The sequence below is a fragment of the Callithrix jacchus genome, chromosome 9, assembly GCF_049354715.1.
Source record: "Callithrix jacchus isolate 240 chromosome 9, calJac240_pri, whole genome shotgun sequence".
NCBI lineage: Eukaryota > Metazoa > Chordata > Mammalia > Primates > Cebidae > Callithrix > Callithrix jacchus.
Genome location: NC_133510.1, coordinates 18,329,086 through 18,349,445, shown reverse-complemented (window position 1 = coordinate 18,349,445; position 20,360 = coordinate 18,329,086). Strand labels below are relative to the sequence as shown.

The 20,360-nt window shown below is 41.0% G+C and overlaps 1 protein-coding gene across 1 annotated transcript in view; it reads right to left on the bottom strand.

Annotated features, from left to right (window-relative positions):
• GALNT8 (polypeptide N-acetylgalactosaminyltransferase 8) overlaps positions 1 to 19,724 on the bottom strand; it is a 35,828-nt gene extending 16,104 nt beyond the window's left edge. The window contains 6 exon segments of the mRNA XM_078338143.1: positions 150 to 335; positions 12,552 to 12,666; positions 13,277 to 13,475; positions 14,157 to 14,336; positions 19,332 to 19,435; positions 19,675 to 19,724. Of these exon segments, the coding sequence (XP_078194269.1) occupies positions 150 to 335; positions 12,552 to 12,666; positions 13,277 to 13,475; positions 14,157 to 14,336; positions 19,332 to 19,435; positions 19,675 to 19,724 (834 nt within the window).
• Positions 19,725 to 20,360: the final 636 nt, after the last annotated feature.

Genomic DNA, 20,360 nt, shown 5'->3' with positions numbered 1-20,360 from the left:
GCTGGGATTATAGGCGTGAGCCACTGCACCCGGCCCTTACCCTAATTCTTTAGGGCTGTGTTGACACTTTTGTTTGTCTCGCCCCATTACGTAACCACCATCTCCTCCTCTTTCATTCTTCCGTGCTGCTGTTCAATTCCATTACTCACCTGGAGAGGTATGTTCCAGGCCAAGTAGACCATGTGTTTGTGCTCATCCATCCGGATTTCGGCCACTCACAGAGCACTGCACTTTAAGGCAGGGGTCAGATCCAAGGCACAAGGCTTGTGCTGTCTCTCTAGGTGACCAATCCAGGAGCAGGGCAAAACCTCGATCTTCCCTCCACACTGCCACACCTGCAGAAGACAAAAAAGATCACCTGTGCTTCACAGTCAGTGAATTGCATAGCTTACTGACACAGGAGACTACATTTTAGAACCAGTTTTAAAGCATGTATATTCAGTCCTCCCACTCCTGTCTTTATATTGCCTCCTATCCTTCTTATCTGACTCATCATTCCTTAGAAGTTTACCAAACTGCTTCTCTCCTGTCATCCAAACAACTACTGAAATCATACTTCCTTCAGGAAGTCTTCCTAAATGGACCAAAGGAGGGGCAGCCTCTGCTCCCTTATCCCCAAGGAAAATGCCCATGTCCTGAGAGGTGCCATGCCCTGAGCCACTCTCACTGCACTGTTTCTCATGCCCCTTCTCTCCTGCATGCTAGACATAGGGCAGTGTGGCAGACAGATGCCAAAGAGACCCTATGATTCTCCTCCTGGTGTCTATGGCCTTGTCTGATCCCCTCCCCTTGAGTGTGGGCCTGTGAACTGCTTATAACCAACAGAATATGGCAAAGATGGCAGGATGTGCTTGATTACACGTATCATGAATAAACTGCAAAATGTAGAGTCCATTTTGCCAAGAGATGCTCTCTCTTGTTGGCTTTGAAGAAGCAAGCTCCCATGTTGTCAGCTAACACACGAAAAGGGAAGACATTAAGAGTGGCTTCCAACTGATACCCAGCATAAAACCGAATGCTTCCTGAGCCTGGAAGACTTTAGGGAACTGAATGCTGCCAATAATAGTGTAAGCTTGAAGGCAGATCTTTCCACACCGAAGCCCAGATGAGAACCCAACTCCGGCTGATACCTTGAGAGCAGCCTTACAGAGGACCCCGCTAAGCTGTGCGTGGATCCGTGACCTGCAGAAACTGTGAGATAATGAATGCTTCTTGCTTTCAAACACTAAGTTTGTGATAACATTGTTATACAGCAATAGGAAACTAATTTGCATAACTTGACCAAAAGATACCATGGCTTATGACCCAATTACAAACATTTGTTTTTACCATCCTAATGGGTACAAAACATACTTGTCAAAACACGCACTCTAATATTGGGCTTAGAAAACATGATCTTCATCTCAGTAGCTAATAGGACTATCTAATCGGATTGAAGTGATGTCTCCTGTGTCTTCTCTTCATGGTTGCCTATGCGAGCTGCAGTTTCTAAGAGGTAATTAGCCCATAGCAGTGGCCGCAACCTACCACGGTCATGCCGAAGGGAGCCCCTGAGATAAGAGTGCGTAGCTTACCTCCCACTGGTTCAGTTAACATATCAAAACAGTGTCCAACTGAGTAGTCAGTCTCATTATCTGACTTTCACATTGTTTTCAACATTTTTCCACTGCTTAAAACCCTAGATTTGCCCTCCTCTGCATCCTATTTCCCAAAATAACGGAGTAAAAAAAGCAAGGCTTGAAATCAGACTGACCTATGTTTAAATTCTGGTTTCATCATTGCACACCTGGCAGCTAGAGTGCTTTGCCTCCTATCCTTCTTATCTGACTCATCATTCCTTAGACGTTTACCAAACTGCTTCTCTCCTGTCCTCCAAACAACTGCTGAAATCATACTTCCTTCAGGAAGTCTTCCTAAATGGACCAAAGGAGGGGCAGCCTCTGCTCCCTCATCCCCAAGGAAAGTGCCCATGTCCTGAGAGGTGCCATGCCCTGAGCCACTCTCACTGCACTAAGTTTCTCAAGACCCTTCTCTGCCTGCACACTAGACATAGGGCAGTGTGGCAGACAGACACCAAAGTGACCCCGTGATGCTTTGCCCCTGGCTGCCAGCTGTGCAATGATGGAGTAGGTTGAGCCCCAATTTATTCATCTGCGAAGAGGGCACAACCACTATTTGAGTTGTCAGCATGAGCTGTCAGCAGGATTAAATGCCATAGCAAGGAATCAGCTACGGCAGGCTCTGAGATAACTTGAGGTACACCTTCTCTTTCATTATCCTTCTCTGGCTCTCCTCACTGGTCCCCAGAATCATGTGGAGGTTACATCCCGCTTGCACTCAGGTATTATTCTTTCTAGCCAAACATTCAAAAATCCAATACAACCGTACTCCAATTTTCCTAGTTGATGAAGGTTTTCAACTCATATAAATTAGGGGCAAAAAATTAACTGTTGGCATTAAAAAAATCTTAAATTCAAGTTAAAAGTCAAGATTGCCTAGGCTGGGTGTGGTGACTCATGCCTGTAATCCCAGCACTTTAGGAGGCTGAGGCAGGCAGATCACTTGAGGTCAGGAGTTTGAGACCAGCCTGGCCAACATGGTGAAACCCCGTCTCTACCAAAAATAGAAAAATTAGCCAGGTGTGGGGTGTGCACCTATAATCCCAGATGCTCAGGAGGCTGAGGCAGGAGAATCACTTGACTGAGAGGCGGAAGTTGCAATGAGCCTAGATCACGCCACTTCACTCCAGCCTGGGGAACAGAGTGAGACTCTGTCTCAAAAGAAAAAGAAAAGATTGCCGTTTATGAAATAATGCTCATAATTAGCTTTCCCCAAAAATTTTCAAACTCTGCTCTTCCAATTTAGTCCCAGTTGCTAAACTCCTTTCATCATTTATCTTTTTCTCTCTCTCTTTCTCACACACACATATAGAGACATTAAGCTTCTCCTGATAATATTACTTTGTGCCATACACTCTCCTAATACTTTCCATAAATTTAATCCTCCCCATGCCGGTATCCCCCTTTAAGTAACCTGTCCATGTTTATCAGCTAGTAAATGACAGAGCTGCACTGTGAACCCAGGCAGTCACATGTTCAGTTCTGGCACAGTGCATGAATACACGAGGTGCTCAACAAATGTTGTTTTGTTGTTGTTGTTTTTGAGACAGAGTTTCGTTCTTGTTGCCCAGGCTGGAGTGCTATGGTGCAATCCCAACTCACAGCAACCTCTGCCTCGTGGGTTCAAGCGATTCTCCTGCCTTAGCCTCTCAAGTAGCTGGGATTACAGGCATACACCACCACACCCAGCTAATTTTGTATTTTTAGTAGAGACGAGGTTTCCCCATCTTGGTCAGGCTGGTCTTGAACTCTCAATCTCAGGCAGTCCGCCCACCTCAGCCTCCAAAGTGCTGAGACTACAGGAGTGAGCCACCACACCCCACCCCATCTCCCTTCTTCTTTTTTTTTGTAATCGCATTTTTAGGTTTTGGGGTACATGTGCAGAACATGCAAGATAGTTGCATAGGTACACACGTGGGAGTGTGATTTGCTGCCTTCCTCCCCTTCACCCACATCTGGCATTTCTCCCCATGCTATCCCTCCCCAACTCCCCCCGCACTGTCCCTCCCCTATTCCCCCCAATAGACCCCAGTGTGTAGTGCTCCCATCCCTGTGTCCATGTGTTCTCATCATTCATCACCCGCCTATGAGTAAGAACATGCGGTATTTCATTTTCTGTTCTTGTGTCAGTTAGCTGAGAATGATGTTCTCCAGATTCATCCATGTCCCTATGAAGGACACGAACTCATCGTTTTTGATTGCTGCATAATATTCCATGGTGTATATGTGCCACATTTTCCCTGTCCAGTCTATCATCGATGGTCATTTGGGTTGGTTCCAGGTCTTTGCTATTGTAAACAGTGCTGCAATGAACATTCGTGTGCATGTGTCCTTATAGTAGAACGATTTATAGTCCTTTGGGTATATACCCAGTAATGGGATTGCTGGGTCAAATGGAATTTCTATTTCTAGGTCCTTGAGGAATCGCCACACTGTCTTCCACAATGGTTGAACTAATTTACACTCCCACCAGCAGTGTAAAAGTGTTCCTATTTCTCCACATCCTCTTCAGCATCTGCTGTCTCCAGACTTTTTAATGATCACCATTCTAACTGGCATGAGATGGTATCTCAATGTAGTTTTGATTTGCATTTCTCTAATGACAAGTGATGATGAGCATTTTTTCATATGTTTGTCGGCCTCAGGTACGTCTTCTTTTGTAAAGTGTCTGTTCATATCCTTTGCCCATTTTTGAATGGGCTTGTTTGTTCTTTCTTGTAAATCTCTTTTAGTTCTTTGATATCAAGTAAATTCTTGATATCAGCCCTTTGTCAGATGGGTAAACTGCGAAAATTTTTTCCCGTTCCGTTGGTTGCCAATTCACTCTAATGACTGTTTCTTTTGCTGTGCAGAAGCTGTGGAGTTTGATTAGGTCCCATTTGTCTATTTTGGCTTTTGTTGCCGATGCTTTTGGTGTTTCTTAACTTTTCCTGCCCATCATCTCCATTTACACACATTAATGAGCCCCATCCCTGACATGGCCACTAGATGTCAGAATAAAGCACTCCATGGAGCTCTGATGTCCAAGATCTACTACTGGATAAAGATCTTAATAAGTGCTTAGACATTTTAAAAGGCATATATTAACACACAAACCAAGAAGCTGGATATAAGCAGAACTGCTTGATCCAAGAAAAAAGGGTGACTGTATAATCCAATAAAAGTCAATTTTTAAGATTACAAAATATTAAAGAAATAGAATTTCTTATAGAAACTGAAATGGCAGTGTTCTATGTGTATTTGAGAGAATGAAAACAGAGAGACTCAGCTTAGATGTGGAAGAGGAGAACAAAGCATAAGGAACTCAGAAATAATAACAGCTTTGGGTCCTAAGTTGAAGAATTGGGGTTCCAGCCAAATTCACCTAAAGCTCTGGTAGATAAGAAAACCCAGCCACAAAGTCTGGGGTCACCCTCAAGACTTTGCTAAGTATCATATGTAAGTAATTCTTTTTGCATTTGTATTTTGTATGTTAGAGACTACGTGCACTCCTGATGTCTATTCTGCTCTACATCTACAATTACAGAACAGACATCTGGGCACATAACCCACTAACTAAAGTCTAAACTTCCCAGACTCCTTTGCACACAGGTGTGGCCATGTGACTAGGTAATGATCAATAGAATGTGAAAAGAAACAATATACACAACTTTCAGATAGTGCTCTTAGAAAGAAAGAGCTTGCTTTCTCTTTCCCCCTTTTCTCTTCCTACTGGCTAGAATACAAATATGGTGTTGAATGTGGCTGGACCACAAACTAAAACTCTTGGTCCCTCTCACCCTCGAGCTGCCATATCAATCCTGAACTGCTTGTGTGCAGTAAGTTATAGGAAAGAGAAATTACTTTCTATCATGTTGAAGTTTCTGTTATTTTAGCCTGTCAGAGAAGCTGAATGAGCATTCTAATTAATATTATTATAAAGTCATATAAAATTCATTTTTACATTTTGACTGTACTATCATTCTTATGAAATACATTAAACAATATGTTTCTCTTCATTTCACAAATGGGAAAACTGATCGAGACCACTGTATTTGTCTGTTTTAACACTTCTATAAGGAACTATCTGAGACTGCGTAATTTATAAAGGAAAGAAGTTTAATTGACTTACAATTAAATTTAACTGACTTACATGGCTGGAGAGGCCTCTGGAAAATTACAATCATGGCAGAAGGCAAAGGGAAAGCAAGGTACCCTCTTCACAAGGTGGCAGGAAGAGAAATGAGTGCAGGAGGAACTGCCAAACACTTAGAACCATCAGATCTTATGAAAACTCACTATCGGGAGAACAGCATGGGGGAAACCCGCCCATGATTCAATTATCTTCACCTGGCCTCTCCTTTGACATGTGAGGATTACAGGGATTATAATTTAAGATGAGATTTGAGTGGGGACACAAAGCCTAACCGTATCAACAACCATCTAGAAAAAGTTCTTTTTCTCTGCCAAAGAATGAAAATGGCTTAAGATATAACCCAGACGAAACTCAAAGTTCATTTGTTAACATAAATGTGGAGTCCTGAGTGGGTCCTTATTGGGTACAGTACATGACTATGGGTCATCAGTTTCAGTTAGAAAGAAATTAAAGAGAGTGGAATGAAATAAACTCTAGATGGGAAATTACTTCGTTCCTCCAGACACCACAGTGGAACAGAGATCACCTTGTCACAGGCACAGAATTTCAGGGCTTGGAGGGGAAAAAAAGTCATCTTATAGAAGCTTAGTGCACAGTGAGTTAGCAGAGACAGCACTAGCGCTAAGGGTCAGTGTTTGTTACAATGCCACCCTGACATTCCTATTTTGTCATTTTTACCATTAAACATTTATTAAGGGTAAACTGAGTGCAACTCACCATACTAGGTGCTTGATGCAGCAGGCATGGTTTAGAGGGCTTGTATGTTGCACACAAACTCTTGAGTGGCAAAGCAGGATTTTGATTTAAGTCTGTCTGTCTCCAATACCTGTGTAATTTCCACTACTTTCCATTGCCTCTTTTAATAGAAGCAAGCAGATGTCAAGATGTAGAGTTTTCATTAGTTTTTCTTTGCTTGTTTGCTTTTTTGTTTATGCAAATGGTGTTAAGTTGTTATCATCTCAAAATAATATGTGACAAGATAGTATTGCAAGCCTCATGGGAATCCTTCAAGCCAAAAAACATACAACAGATACACAAAAAACTAAAAGCAAGAAACTAAATCATACCAACAGAGAAAATCACCTTCACTAGAGGAAGACAGGATAAAAAGAGGAAAGAAGAGACCACAAAACAACCAGAAAACAGATTTTTAAAAAAGCAGAAATAAGTCCTTACTTATCAATAACAACATTGAATGTAATGGACTTAACTCTCCAATCAAGATAGACTGCCTGAATAAATGAAAAAACAAGACCCACTGATCTGTTGCCAATAAGAAACATACTTCACCTGTAAAAACACAAATAAGCTGAAAATAAAGGGACCAAAAAAGGTATTCTGTAAGAATGGGAACCGAAAAAGAACAGGAGTAGCTATATTTATATCAGACGAAATAAGTTTCAAGACAAAAACTGTAAGACGAGGCAAAGAAGGTCAGTATATAATAATAAAGGGATCAATTTAGCCAGAGGCAACTTTAGATATATATGCACCAAACACTGGAGCATCCAGATATATAAAGCAAATATTATTAGAGCTAAATATAGAGAGATAGGCCCCAATACAATAATAGCTAAAGATTTTAACATCCTATTTTCAGCACTGGACATACCTTCCAGACTGAAAATCAACAAAGAAACATCAGACTTATAAAGTGCAATGAAATTTATATATATATATATATATGTAAAGAACCATCAGACTTAATCTGTACTATAGATGAAATGTATCTACTAGATATTTACAGACATTCATCCAACTGCTGCAGAATATACAGTATCTTCCTCAACACATGGATCATTCTCAGGGATGGATCATATGTTAGGTCACAAAACAGGTCCTAAAATATTCCAAAAATAAAAATAATAGCAAGTATCTTCTCTGACCACAGTGGAATAAAACCAGACATCAATAACAAGAGAAATTTGGAAAACAATACAGATACATGGAAATTAACAATATGCTCCTGAATGACTGATGAGTCAATGAATAAATTAAGGAGGAAATTGGAAAAGTTTTTGAAGCAAATGATAATGGAAACACAGCACACCAAAACCTATGGAATACAGCAAAAACGGTATAAGAGGGTTGTTTATAGCTGTAAGTGCCTACATCAAAAAGAGTAAAAACTTCAAACAATCTAATGATGCATCTTAGAGAACTAAAAAAGCAAGAACAAACCAAACCTAAAATTGTAATAGAAAATAATTAATAGAAACCATTTGTAAATGTTTCCTTTTGTTGCTACTGCTTTTGGCATATTTGTCATGAACTCTTTGCCCATGCCTATGTCCTGAATGCTATTGCCTAGGTTGTCTTCTGGGGTTTTTATAGTTTTGGGTTTTACATTGAAGTTTCTAATCCATCTAGAGTTAATTTTGTATATGGTGTAAAGAATGGGTCCAATTTCAATCTTCTACATATGGCTAGCCAGTTATCCCAGTGCAGTTTTATTGAATAGGAAATCCTTTCCCCATTGCTTATTTTTGTCAGGTCTGTTGAAGATCAGATAGTTGTAGGTGTGTAGTCTGATTTCTGGGTTCTCTATTCTGTTCCATTGTTCTATGTGTCTGTTTTTGTATTAGTACCATGATGTTTTGGTTATTGTAGCTCTGTAGTATAGTTTGAAGTGAGGTAGCTATTATTAAAAAGTCAAAAAATTGGCTGGGCATGGTGGCTCATGCCTGTAATCCCAGCACTTTGGAAGACTGAGGCAGGCAGATCACGAGGTCAGGAGTTTGAAATCAGCCTGGCCAACATGATGAAACCCTGTCTCTACTAAAAATACAAAAATTAACTGGGTGTGATGGCACACGCCTGTAATCCCAGCTACTCAGGAGGCTGAGGCAGGTGAATTGCTTGAACCTGGGAAACAGAGGTTACAGTAAGCCAAGATCCTACCACTGCACTCCAGCCTGGGCAACAGAGCAAGACCTCATCTCAGAAAAAAAAGAAAAGAAAAAAATTTAAAAATAACATGCTGGCAAGGTTGTAAAGAAAAAAGAATGTTTGGACACTGTTGATGGGAGTGGAAATTAGCTCAGCCATTGCAGAAGGCAGTGTGGTGATTCTCAAAGAGCTAAAGACAGAAATACCATTCAACCCAGCAATCTCTTTACTGGGTGTATACCAAAGGAACACAAATTATTCTATTATACAGACACATGCACGTGTATGTTCATTGTAGAACTATTCACAATTGCAAAGACATGAAATCAACCTAAATGCCCCTCAATCATAGACTGGATGACGAAAACGTGGTGCATATACATCATAGAATACTATGCAGCCATAAAAACTGAGATCATTTTCTTTGCAAGGACGTGGATGGAGCTGGAGGCCATTATCCTTAGCAAAATAACACAGGAACAGATAACCACATACCACATGTTCTTACATTTAAGTGGAAACTAAATGATGGGAACACATGGACACAAAGAGGGAACAACTCACACTGAGGCCTTTTGGAGGGTGGAGAGTGGGAGGAGGGAGAAGAGCAGGAAAAAGTAACCAATGGGGACTAGGCTTAGTGCCTAGGTAATGAAATAATCTGTAAAATAAACCCCCATGACACAACTTTACTGATATAACAAACCTGCGCTAGTACCCCCAAACTTAAAATGAATGTTAAAAAATAGAAAAGAAATAATACAATCAGAGCAGAAATAAATAACATTGTAATTTAAAAATACAAAAAAATCAAAGAAACAAAAATTTGGTTTTTTGAAAAGTTAAACAAAATTGACAAAGCTTTATCAAGGCTAAGAAAAAAAGAGAATATCTAAATAAACATAATCAGAAATGAAAAATTACAAGTGATGCTGCAGAAATTCAAAGGATCATTAGTGGCTACTATAAGCAACTATATGCCAATAAATTGGGAAATCTAGAAGAAATGGACAAATTCTAGACACGTTGAACCTGGTTCAATATTGTACCAGGAAAACAAAAATCCCAAACCTGAACAGACCAATAACAAATAATGAGATCAAAGCTGTAATATAAAGTCTTCCAGTAAAGGAAAACCTGGGACCCAATGGTTTCACTGCTGATTTCTACTGAACATATAAAGAAAAACTAATACCATCCTACTTAAACTTCTCCAAAAATAGAGAAGGGAATACTTCCAAACTCATTCTAGAGGCCAATATTACCCTGATGTTAAAACCAGACAAAGACACATGAAAAAAGAAGAAAGGAAGACTAGAGGCCAATATCTCTGATGAATATTGGCACAAAATATTTGCAAAATATTAGCAAACTGAATTCGAAAATACATTGGAAAGGTCACTCATCATGACCAAGTGGAATTTATCCTTGGGATGCAAAGATTGTTCAACACATGCAAATCAATCAGTGTGAAACATCATATCAACAGAATAAAGGACGAAAACCATGTGATCATTTCAATTGATGCTGAAAAAGGATTCAATCAAGCAACCTAAGTGTCCGTCAACAGATGAACAGATAAAGAAAATGTAGTACATATACACGATACAGTACTATTCAGCTATAATAAGAAAGAATGAGGTTCTGTCATTTGCAACAACATGGATGGAACTGGAGATTATTATGTAAAGTGAAACAAGCCAGGCACAGAAAGAAAAACACTGTATTTCTCACTTACATTTGAAATTTTTTTTTTTAATAAATTTTTTTTTTAATTTTTTACTGCATTTTAGGTTTGGGGGTACATGTGCAGAACATGCAAGACAGTTGCATAGGTACATACATGGCAGTGTGTTTTGCTTCCTTTCTCCCCTTCACCCACATTTGGCATTTCTCCCCAGGCTATCCCTCCCCACCTCCACCTCCCACTGGCCCTCCCCATTTCCCCCCAATAGACCCCAGTGTTTAGTACTCTTCTCTCTGTGTCCATGTGTTCTCATTTTTCATCACCCGCCTATGAGTGAGAATATGCGGTGTTTCGTTTTCTGTTCTTGTGTCAGTCTGCTGAGGATGATGTTCTCCAGATTCATCCATGTCTCTACAAATGACACAAACTCATCATTTCTGATTGCTGCATAATATTCCATGGTGTATATGTGCCACATTTTTCCAATCCAGTCTATCATCAATGGGCATTTGGGTTGATTCCAAGTCTTTGCTATTGTAAACAGTGCTGCAATGAACATTCGTGTACATGTGTCCTTATAGTAGAACGACTTATAGTCTTTTGGATATATACCCAGTAATGGGATTGCTGGGTCAAATGGAATTTCTATTTCTAAGGCCTTGAGGAATCGCCACACTGTCTTCCACAATGGTTGAACTAATTTACACTCCCACCAACAGTGTAAAAGTGTTCCTTTTTCTCCACATCCTCTCCAGCATCTGTTGTCTCCAGATTTTTTAATGATCGCCATTCTAACTGGAGTGAGATGGTATCTCAATGTGGTTTTGATTTGCATCTCTCTGATGACCAGTGACGATGAGCATTTTTTCATATGACTGTTGGCCTCATATATGTCTTCTTTCGTAAAGTGTCTGTTCATATCCTTTGCCCATTTTTGAATGGGCTTGTTTGTTTTTTTCCTGTAAATCTGTTTGAGTTCTTTGTAGATTCTGGATATCAGCCCTTTGTCAGATGGGCAAACTGCAAAAATTTTTTCCCATTCTGTTGGTTGCCGATTCACTGTATTGACATTTGAAATTTAAAAATCAAAACAATTGAACTCATGGACATAAAGAGTGGAAGGATCGTTACAAGGTAGTTGGGGGAGATGGGAATGGTTAATGGGTACAAAAGTAATAGTTACAAACAATGAATAACACAAATAAGACCTACTATTTGATGGCCCAATAGGATGACTACAGTTAATAATAATTTAATTTTGCATTTTAAAATAACTAAAAGGATATACTTGGATTGTTTGTAACACAAATAATAAATGCTTGAGGGATGGATACCCCATTCTCCATGACACAATTATTATTCATTGCATGCCTGTATCAAAACATCACATGCATGCCCTAAATATAGACACTTATACTCACAAAAAAATTAAAATTAAATTACTTTTAATTCAGGTTGTCCATTTGACCTAAACAAGCATGGGAAGTTGTCAGGGGCAGACAAGTGGCATCACTGCTGAAGCATGAAGCCAACATTTTTACAGACACACAAAAGTTGGTCAGAAATAGCACTGGTTTGAGGATTTGTTTTTTCTTTTTCTTGCTTTTTTAACAGAGACAAGGTTTCACTATGTTGCCCAGTCTGGCCTCAAACTCCTGGGCTCAAGCGATCTGCCTGCCTCAGCCTCCCAAAGTGCTGGGATTGCAGGTGTGAGCCACTGTGACTGGCTGGGTTTGAGAATTTCAGTGATATGATGATAAAAACCTGACTATTTGTCTTAGATTAGACTATATCTCAGCACACACTCAGGCCATCATGTCAGCTGCTCAGTACAGAAGCAGGTCGGCTGCCCACACATCTGCATTCCCTGAGCATGTTGCCCACTCCTGTTTCTGCTGTCTTTGGCCTTCTAGAAAGTTGTCTTCTCCAAGGTTGGTTTATCCCAGGAGATACTTGGAAAGTGCCCAGAGTCCTCAAGTGAAATAGGGACATCGATTCAATCCCAGCTTGACCGCTTCCCACCATACCTCCCAGATTATAAAGGCTGTATCAGGAGTGTCCCCTCCAGAAGTCCCATTGCCTCCATCCTTGGTCCCGTCACTTGGAAACATGAGACCGTATCCACCTTGAGTCAATTCCAGAATCCTAGAACAAGGGGTCCTTCTACCTTTCCATTTCCCATTTCTACTTTGTCCAATAAAGTGAAAGGAAATGTAGCCACCCTTAGGCTAAGTTCCACATTCTCTCCTCCATAGATGAGCATTCCACCATCCAGAGACCCGATCTCTCCCAGGAAGAGCCTGTTAGCAGCGAAGATGCCCATGATTGAAGGACTCCTACAGAGCACACAGAAAGAGTCACTAATCTCTCCACAAGGAACGGAGGTGAGGGGTGGGATGCTCAATGATTATTTGGGCTTCAGAACTCTATCTAAGTCTGTTCTTATCATGAAGGCCTTCCCTAAACCCTCAGGCTGGACTAAGTGCATGTAGCTTTCCCTGGCCCACTGTGTTATCATAACCCTTCTCAAAATACATTGAAATTACATCTTTTTCATCTAGATATCCTTACTTCATAGCCTGCTAATGCTTGAAATGGCCCAAATGCTTTCCAAGATTTTAAATTTGGGGACATTTTCATTTTAAAATGACTAAAAGAATTTTAAATTTTAGAAAGAATTTGGGCCAAGCATTAGCAGGCTATGAAGGCTTGATTAGCAAGCTATGAAGGCTTGACTTTTGCCTGAAAGTCTCTAAATAGCCCAGTGTGTCTGTGATTTCTTCACTGGGATAACTCATTGGAGTTTTTTCCCTCTATCCCTTGTCCTTTACCTCAACCCCTCCCTTCCTCACCCCAATTACTAGCACCAAAGATAAACAAAATCCATGCAGTTCATCCCCACCTTCCCAGGTGCTACCCACGTTCCCTGAACCTGCTCAGACTTAGTTCACTGGGGCAGTGACATCATGCAGATCAATCCAGGCTTGGGGCAGTGCATCGTAGCGGCACCAGAGTTTCCAGTTAAACCCATCAGCTGCCAGTTGATACTTATCCAGTTCAAAGGTGTCAAAATGAATGTTGTCAAACACAGGAGACACAGTCACGGTGTGGTCTTCTTGAATCCGAGCCAAGATTGGCTCTGCCCTAGAAGAAGAGCGTGCAGCAAGCTGCTCCAAGCACCTTGCCCTAACATTGAGCACCTCCTCCATTTAGGCTGTGCTAAGTTGTGAGTAGAACTCTGCAGAGTCCAGAGAATCTCTGTACCTTTTGAGGTAGCCGAGGCTGCTAGCAGCCAACCCGTGTCAAGAACAGGTTTGAAATTAGTACCCAAGGAGCACCCCCAGGCATTGTGAAGCAGGATTATCAGTATTTATATTTCTCCTTGAATTTATGTTATCTCTTGGTTCTCCCTGCTTCCAAAATGATGCTTCTTTCCTGTCTGATTCTTCACATTTTTTAAAGAACATAGCTCTCTTGATCATATCGTGTCATTTCAGGGCTCGGGAAAAATCTTTAAAATAAACAAAGGCTAATCTCTTCATCTTTACAGTTAAAGATACAATGTCTAGTTAAGTGAAGTGACTTATTCAAATTCACAAAGTATTTGACAGTCAGAGTTATGATCTAACTGTCGATACTCTCCACCATGCTGCTTCTCTTAGCCAAGCAAAATGCCTGCATAAAAGCATGCTCTTTTGGAGTTTCCCTTTGTTTAAGGTGTGGTGCTGACTTTCCCTATGTCCACAGTATTCTGTCTTGTGTTTAATACATGCCCAAGATCTCCTGTCTGCCCTTCCCAGAAGAATCAGCTTCCTTGAGCCTTATCATCCAACATTGACTTCAATGTGAGCGTCCAAGATGGCGACCACATCTGCTGTGGCAGCTTCCCAGCCACTGTTACGGGCTTGAGCAAGACCTTCCCTCTCAGGGTGTCATATTATTTTCAGTGGTCCTGGACACTTCTGGTTATAAAGTTTAATCTTCTCATCCAAGTGTACCTTTAGTCCTGTCAACCAAGTGCACACCTATAGAAATCTGAGTGCAATAATCAGTTTGATGCAGAAGTTTTATACTATTCCATAATAGCGGCTGGACTATCTCCAGCATAAAATGGGCAATTCTAAGAGTCAACTAGAATAGTAGTATTTCCTCTGTGCCTGCCTCTCTTCTCGCTTTCACCTGAAGTGTACTGTGATCGTTCCTAATTTCCTTGCCCTCACAGTTAACCTATCTTAGAATGATAATACTGCTTACTACCTGTTAGGCACTGTCACAGGTGCTTCTTAACATTGAGAGGTTCTTGAGAGAATGAGTAGGACAGACCTAGCCTAACTAAGGTACAGAGGCTGATGGAAAACACTGCAGGAAGGCCTGGAACATCTTCATAACTAAACTCTCAAGACTTTCTGGAAAATCCATAAATGACTAAAATTGTTTTGTTTTAGATATTTCCAGTTGATCTACTTAAGGACCAACTGGGACAGAATGCACAAATTAATCTCTTTGCCAGCTTCTAGCTAGTGAGTTTAGCTCAAAAATTATGCAAACACGATTCACTATTCCTGGACTGTTTACAGGTGGTTTTCTTTTCTCTCTTCCCTCTCTTTTAATAAAGCTTGTCTATGGCTTTGCTCCCTGGCTCAGCCTACCGCTGACTTCCTCACATGTAAGAAAAAAACCTGAATGCAAATCACTGAGCAGTATGACCCTGAGTTACTCATTGATAAAATCGATTAATTTAATTCTGAAAGAATCTCATGTGGTAGACACTACAATATCCCCACTGTGCAGATGAAGAAACTGAGGCACAAAGAGTTTTAAAAACTTTTCTGAGTCACATATCTAGTGAGTGGCATGCCCTGGACATGAGCCTATGCTGTCTTTAGCCACCAGGACACATTGTCTCAAGAACTCTGTGAGTACCTGGTTGGGTTTATCAAGTCCTCCCTCCATCTCCTCTCTCCCCATAGAATCTCACAACCAAGGAATGAGATTCTTGCTGGCCCCTCTCTCAAAAGAAGAGCATATTTGTGAGACCTACAGTGATTATGGCACCCACGTGACTATGGCAGTAAAACTTGCCCCATTTTAGATCTGCTGCACTCAAGAGTGATTGTCTCAATTATTGAAGGTGCTGAACAGAGCTACTATGTCTAAGTCTGTTTGCTTCCTCTGGGAGTAAGCTGGGGTAGCCAAGGCGGCCAGTCTGTATACCTACACAGACACTATTTTTACTCAGTAATCCACAGGAGGTGCCACTGAACCCGAATATCTAGATTCTAATTTGATCACTACATATTTCTGTGTCACTGCCCATTAGATGTGTCTGTTTTCTCAACTTAAGAAAAAAGTACCATGGTGGGCTTGGTGGCTCATGCCTGTAATTCCAGCACTTTGGGAGGCCAAGGTGGAGGATTGCCAGAGCCCAGGAGATCGAGACCAGCCTGGGCAACAGAGTAAAACTCTGACTTGTTCTTAGGGAAAAAAAAGGATATATATATATATATATAAACTCAACAAAAGTACCAGATATTCAGGATCCTTCCAACTCCAAATTTTTATGATCGTAGATTCTGAGTCACCTCCTGAGAAATAATGCCTATCATATAGCGCAAAAATTAAGGATGCCTCAACAGGTCTTCTGAAGACAACCTATGCTCCTTCCCAGCTTTGCTCTCCTGCTGGTCTCTTCTCCAAACCTGTTATTTCAAGCTGGTCAGCTCACGGGGCTTCTGGATTCCTCATTTTTGTTCACACCGTTCTTTCTGCATTCCCTAGTTCTCCACCCCAACCCAGTTTCTGAGTTGTCCTTCATTTACTCTGCTGTCTCAAGCCCTATGAAGCCTTCAAGTCCCAATGCAAGCCCATCTCCTCCAGGAAGCCTCCTTAGATCATCACACCCCCCTCTCTGTGCTTTCTGATGCTCACTGACAGTTCACCAGGTTTGTCACATTATTCTCCACACATTGACATATCTTTCCACAGATGGTCTTGCCTCATTAATTAACATGGAAACTTCTTGAACTCTATGACATCCTTTTCCCTGCCTAGTGCCGGCACATGGTAGAAACTCAACATGTAGTTGTTGATTGTGTCATTTTCCTAAAATCAGGGAGAAAATACAGCATTCCACCTACCTTGATCTAATTTCTAAAAAGCTTAGATCTCACCGAACATGTGAGTGGCATTAACATTTGAGTGATGTGAATAAAGCTTAACATCTAGGGAAAGAGAGAAAACAGGCAAAGCTCTGGCACCAGGTTGTGGCATTTCAAAAGTGCTACAAATAATACTGAGATAGGCCATAGGCGAGGAGCAGAATACTAGCTAGCATGTAATGGGAACAGGCTCTCTCCTGAGCCCTTTACGCACATGATTTAATCCCAAAACTGGCCCTACCAGGTAGACACCATTATTTCCTGATGTTACAAGTGCAGAAACTGAGGTTTGAAGTGGTTGAGTCAGTTGCCCCCACATTCACATGCATAGTGAGTTTCTCTTTTGACATGCATACTAGAGAGTTCCATTTATTTTCCTGTTTAACATAAAACAGATATTCGAGTTGTGCCTGGTGTAGGCCCAATTTGGCTGGTGTTTCCGTGGTTAATGAGAGAGACTGTCTAATTCCTGTCCCTGTAACACCAGAGAATGGCTGACAGTCCCCTCTTCTGTGACCATCCAAACAAATCATCTCTGTGGAAAACACAAATTGGCTTCAGACCCAAAGAGTGTGTTATGATGGAGTGCAATTTAGAACAATAAGAAAGCTTTCTTTTTTTTTTATTTTTTTATTTTTTAGAGATGGGGTTTCACCATGTTGGCCAGGCTGGTCTTGAACTCCTGACCTCGTGATCCACCCATCTCAGCCTCCCAAAGTGCTGGGATTACAGGTGTGAGCCACCGCACGTGGCCTTGGTTTTTCTTTATGTGTCCACCCTATGTTTGTAATGTTGGATTTTTTTTATTTTATTGTTCCACAGGAAAAAGTCCTAAATTAAGTCATATCTATACCCCATGGAACACAGAGGTATAAGTTGATTTTTTTTTTCACAGAAAAATATATCTTTCACAGTATTCCAGCTCAACCCTTGCACTTGCCTCATGAAGACCCTGAGTCCCAAAGAGGTGAGGGGACTTGCCTAAGGTTGTCTCTGCCAGGGAGCAGAGCCAGTGTCTTCAGAAGCCCAGGGCAGAGGTCTTTCTAATCAAGCTCCTATTTTTGGCTTGGAAAACCAGGTATGCAACTTGCTAACAGTCTCCATGCCCAGAAGTGAATGAAGCCTGTCTCTTTTCTCTGGTTTTCAGTGGAATTTTACTCCAAGAATTGTACCTTCTTATTTTTTGTTTAGTTCCATTGGAAGTACAAGAGAGGAAGGTATGCAAAGGATGAAGGTAAGCGTTTTTAGTGTGGAAGTCTAAAAAGGAAGGTTAAGCAATCATTTTGTTTGTTCTCTCTCCTGAGAGACAGGTTGAAAGTACAATAACCTATCTTGTACTTACGGATCCCCAGGGAAGGAACATATTCTGCCTCCAAGGAGCTGCCACTTCATAGCACTCATAGTCAGAAAACTTTTCCTTACTGCTAGCCCGAACCTCTACTTTAAGTTTTCATAACTTAATTCTGCTCTCTTTTATTTGTTGCACAAAATCAATAAAACTAAGAGCCAACACTTGGTGAGAGGCTACCATGTGCTAAATGCTAAATGCTTTACATAATTCATGTTTTTTTTGGGTTTTGTTTTTGTTTTTGTTTTTGTTTTGAGACAGAGTCTCGCTCTGTCACCCAGGCTGGAGTGCAATGGTGCACTCAAGGCTCACTACGACCTCTGCCTCTTGGATTAAAGCAATTCTCCTGCCTCAGCCTCCCAAGTAGCTGGGATTACAGGTGCTTAGCACCAAGCCTGGCTAATTTTTATATTTTTAGTAGAGACAGGGTTTTACCATGTTGGTCAGACTGGTCTCAAACCTTGTGATCCATCAGCCTCAGCCTCCCAAAGTGCTGGATTAGAGGTGTGAGCCACTGCACCCGGCCCATAATTCATGTATTATAATAGGAACATAGTGGTTAGAACTAGGGCTCAGGACTCTGAAGTTCACGGTCAAATCTCAATTTTGTCACTTACCAGCTGCAGGATATTGAAAAAGTTCCTTCATTAGTCCATGCCTTAGTTTTGTGCATCTGTATAATGGGTCAAAAAGTAGTTCCTTCCTCATAGGGTGGTTGTAATGATGAAAATAGTTAACACATATAAGGTGCTTAGAACAAGCAATGTTAGCTACCATGATGATCTCATTTAATTCTCACTATAGTTCATAAAACAGTCATTATCAACATTTCATATTTAGTGTATGAAAGAAAGCCAGAGCATGAAGACGTTGAGTTACCCAAGGACATAACACTTATAAAGGAGAAGCCTGGATTATGAACTCAGAAAATGAGGACTCAGGTCCACTGTCTTCCACATCTCTTCCTTGGGTGGGCTAGACTCAGGGCAGGGGGCACCCTGTGGGCAAGAGCTGTTACCATTTTGAAGAGTCAGCACCCAAAGCTCTCTTTTCTTCAGGCTTAGTGATCCAGGAAGAGTGGTCTATACCTCAGAAGGAGCAACTCCAGGTCCCTTCCTGGCATCTGGGGTCCTCCTCTAGACTCTGTTTCACCCCACAGTCTCCTTCATGGTGACTGGGAGGTGTGCAGGTAGATTTGGAGACACACAGTCCTGGCCTAACCCCCAGTTCTGCCACTGGCTTGCAGTCCAGTTTAAGCACAGTGTGTGATCTCTCAAAGTCTTAGTTTCCTCATCTGTGTAATTGAGATAATATCCTCTGTCTTGACTTGTGAAGATTAAATGTGGCTAGCACAAATAGACCCTCAACTAATAATCTTCTTGTTTTCCCTACAAGAGAAACCCAGGGTGTCATAAACTCTAAGCCAAACCTCTTTCCAGCCAAGCACAGATGACAAGTGATAATTTTTACAATTATTCTTTATCATGTTGCTCACCATTTGAGCTGAAATCATCTACCAAGATTATTTCCTTCAACAATCGAGATGGTGTCCGGATGATAATACTGGTGATGGCCCGTTGTATAACAGACAGAGCTACTCTTTGGGGATTTTCATATTTCTTTGTTTTAATTGATAAATAATAATTTTGTCTATTTATGGGGTACAGTGTGATGTTTTGATATATGTGTCCATTGAGGAAAGACGAAATCAAGTTAACCAACATATCTGTCATCTCAGCAACTTCTTTTTTTGGCAAGAAGAATGTTAAAAATCTATTACTTAGTAATTTCAAACTGTAACTGCGGTCACCATGCAGTTTTAGAGCATTAACACTTACTCCTCTGGTCTAAGATTACAGCCTTTCCGCAGCCTCTCTCCTTTCTTCATTCCTTCCCTTCCACTTCCCAGCCTCAGAAACCACCTTTTTCCTATTTCTATGAGAATGACTTTTTAGATTATTTCCAGGACATTTTCTTCCAGGCTTCTTCCTTGTGCTTGTTTTTGTTGTTGTTTGTTTGTGTTGTATTCTAACACACTCGCAGTTTTAAATTCTGTTTCTTTAACAATTAACAGTGGACCTTCGCCAGTTCACATTTTTTCGTGTTGCCACATAATTGTCAGTAAGTGAACATTTCACATCTCCCAGCCCTCCTTTTTCTAACAGGCAGAACAGGGTATATTCTTGTTTAATGCACATGCACAGCGCTTGACTTTTGGTGCGTTTAACATTTCTCCCCTTCCCAACACCTGAGCCAATAAATGGCCATCTTGAACCAGCATCCGCTTGGTTAGTGAGGAGCTGCTTTGTTTCATGGACACATTCTTATGTTTCTTTTGCAGGTACCGAGTTTTGGCAATTGGGGATGAAAAAGATCAAACCAGGAAAGAGGATGAACTTAACAGGCAAGTGCTGGTATGTAGAGTCGCTTTTCCTCAGCTACTTAACTTGGTGGCTGACAACCCGTTGCACTGGGCCTGTTACTCTAGGGCCAAATCTACCCCACTACAAAACCAGTCAGTCCA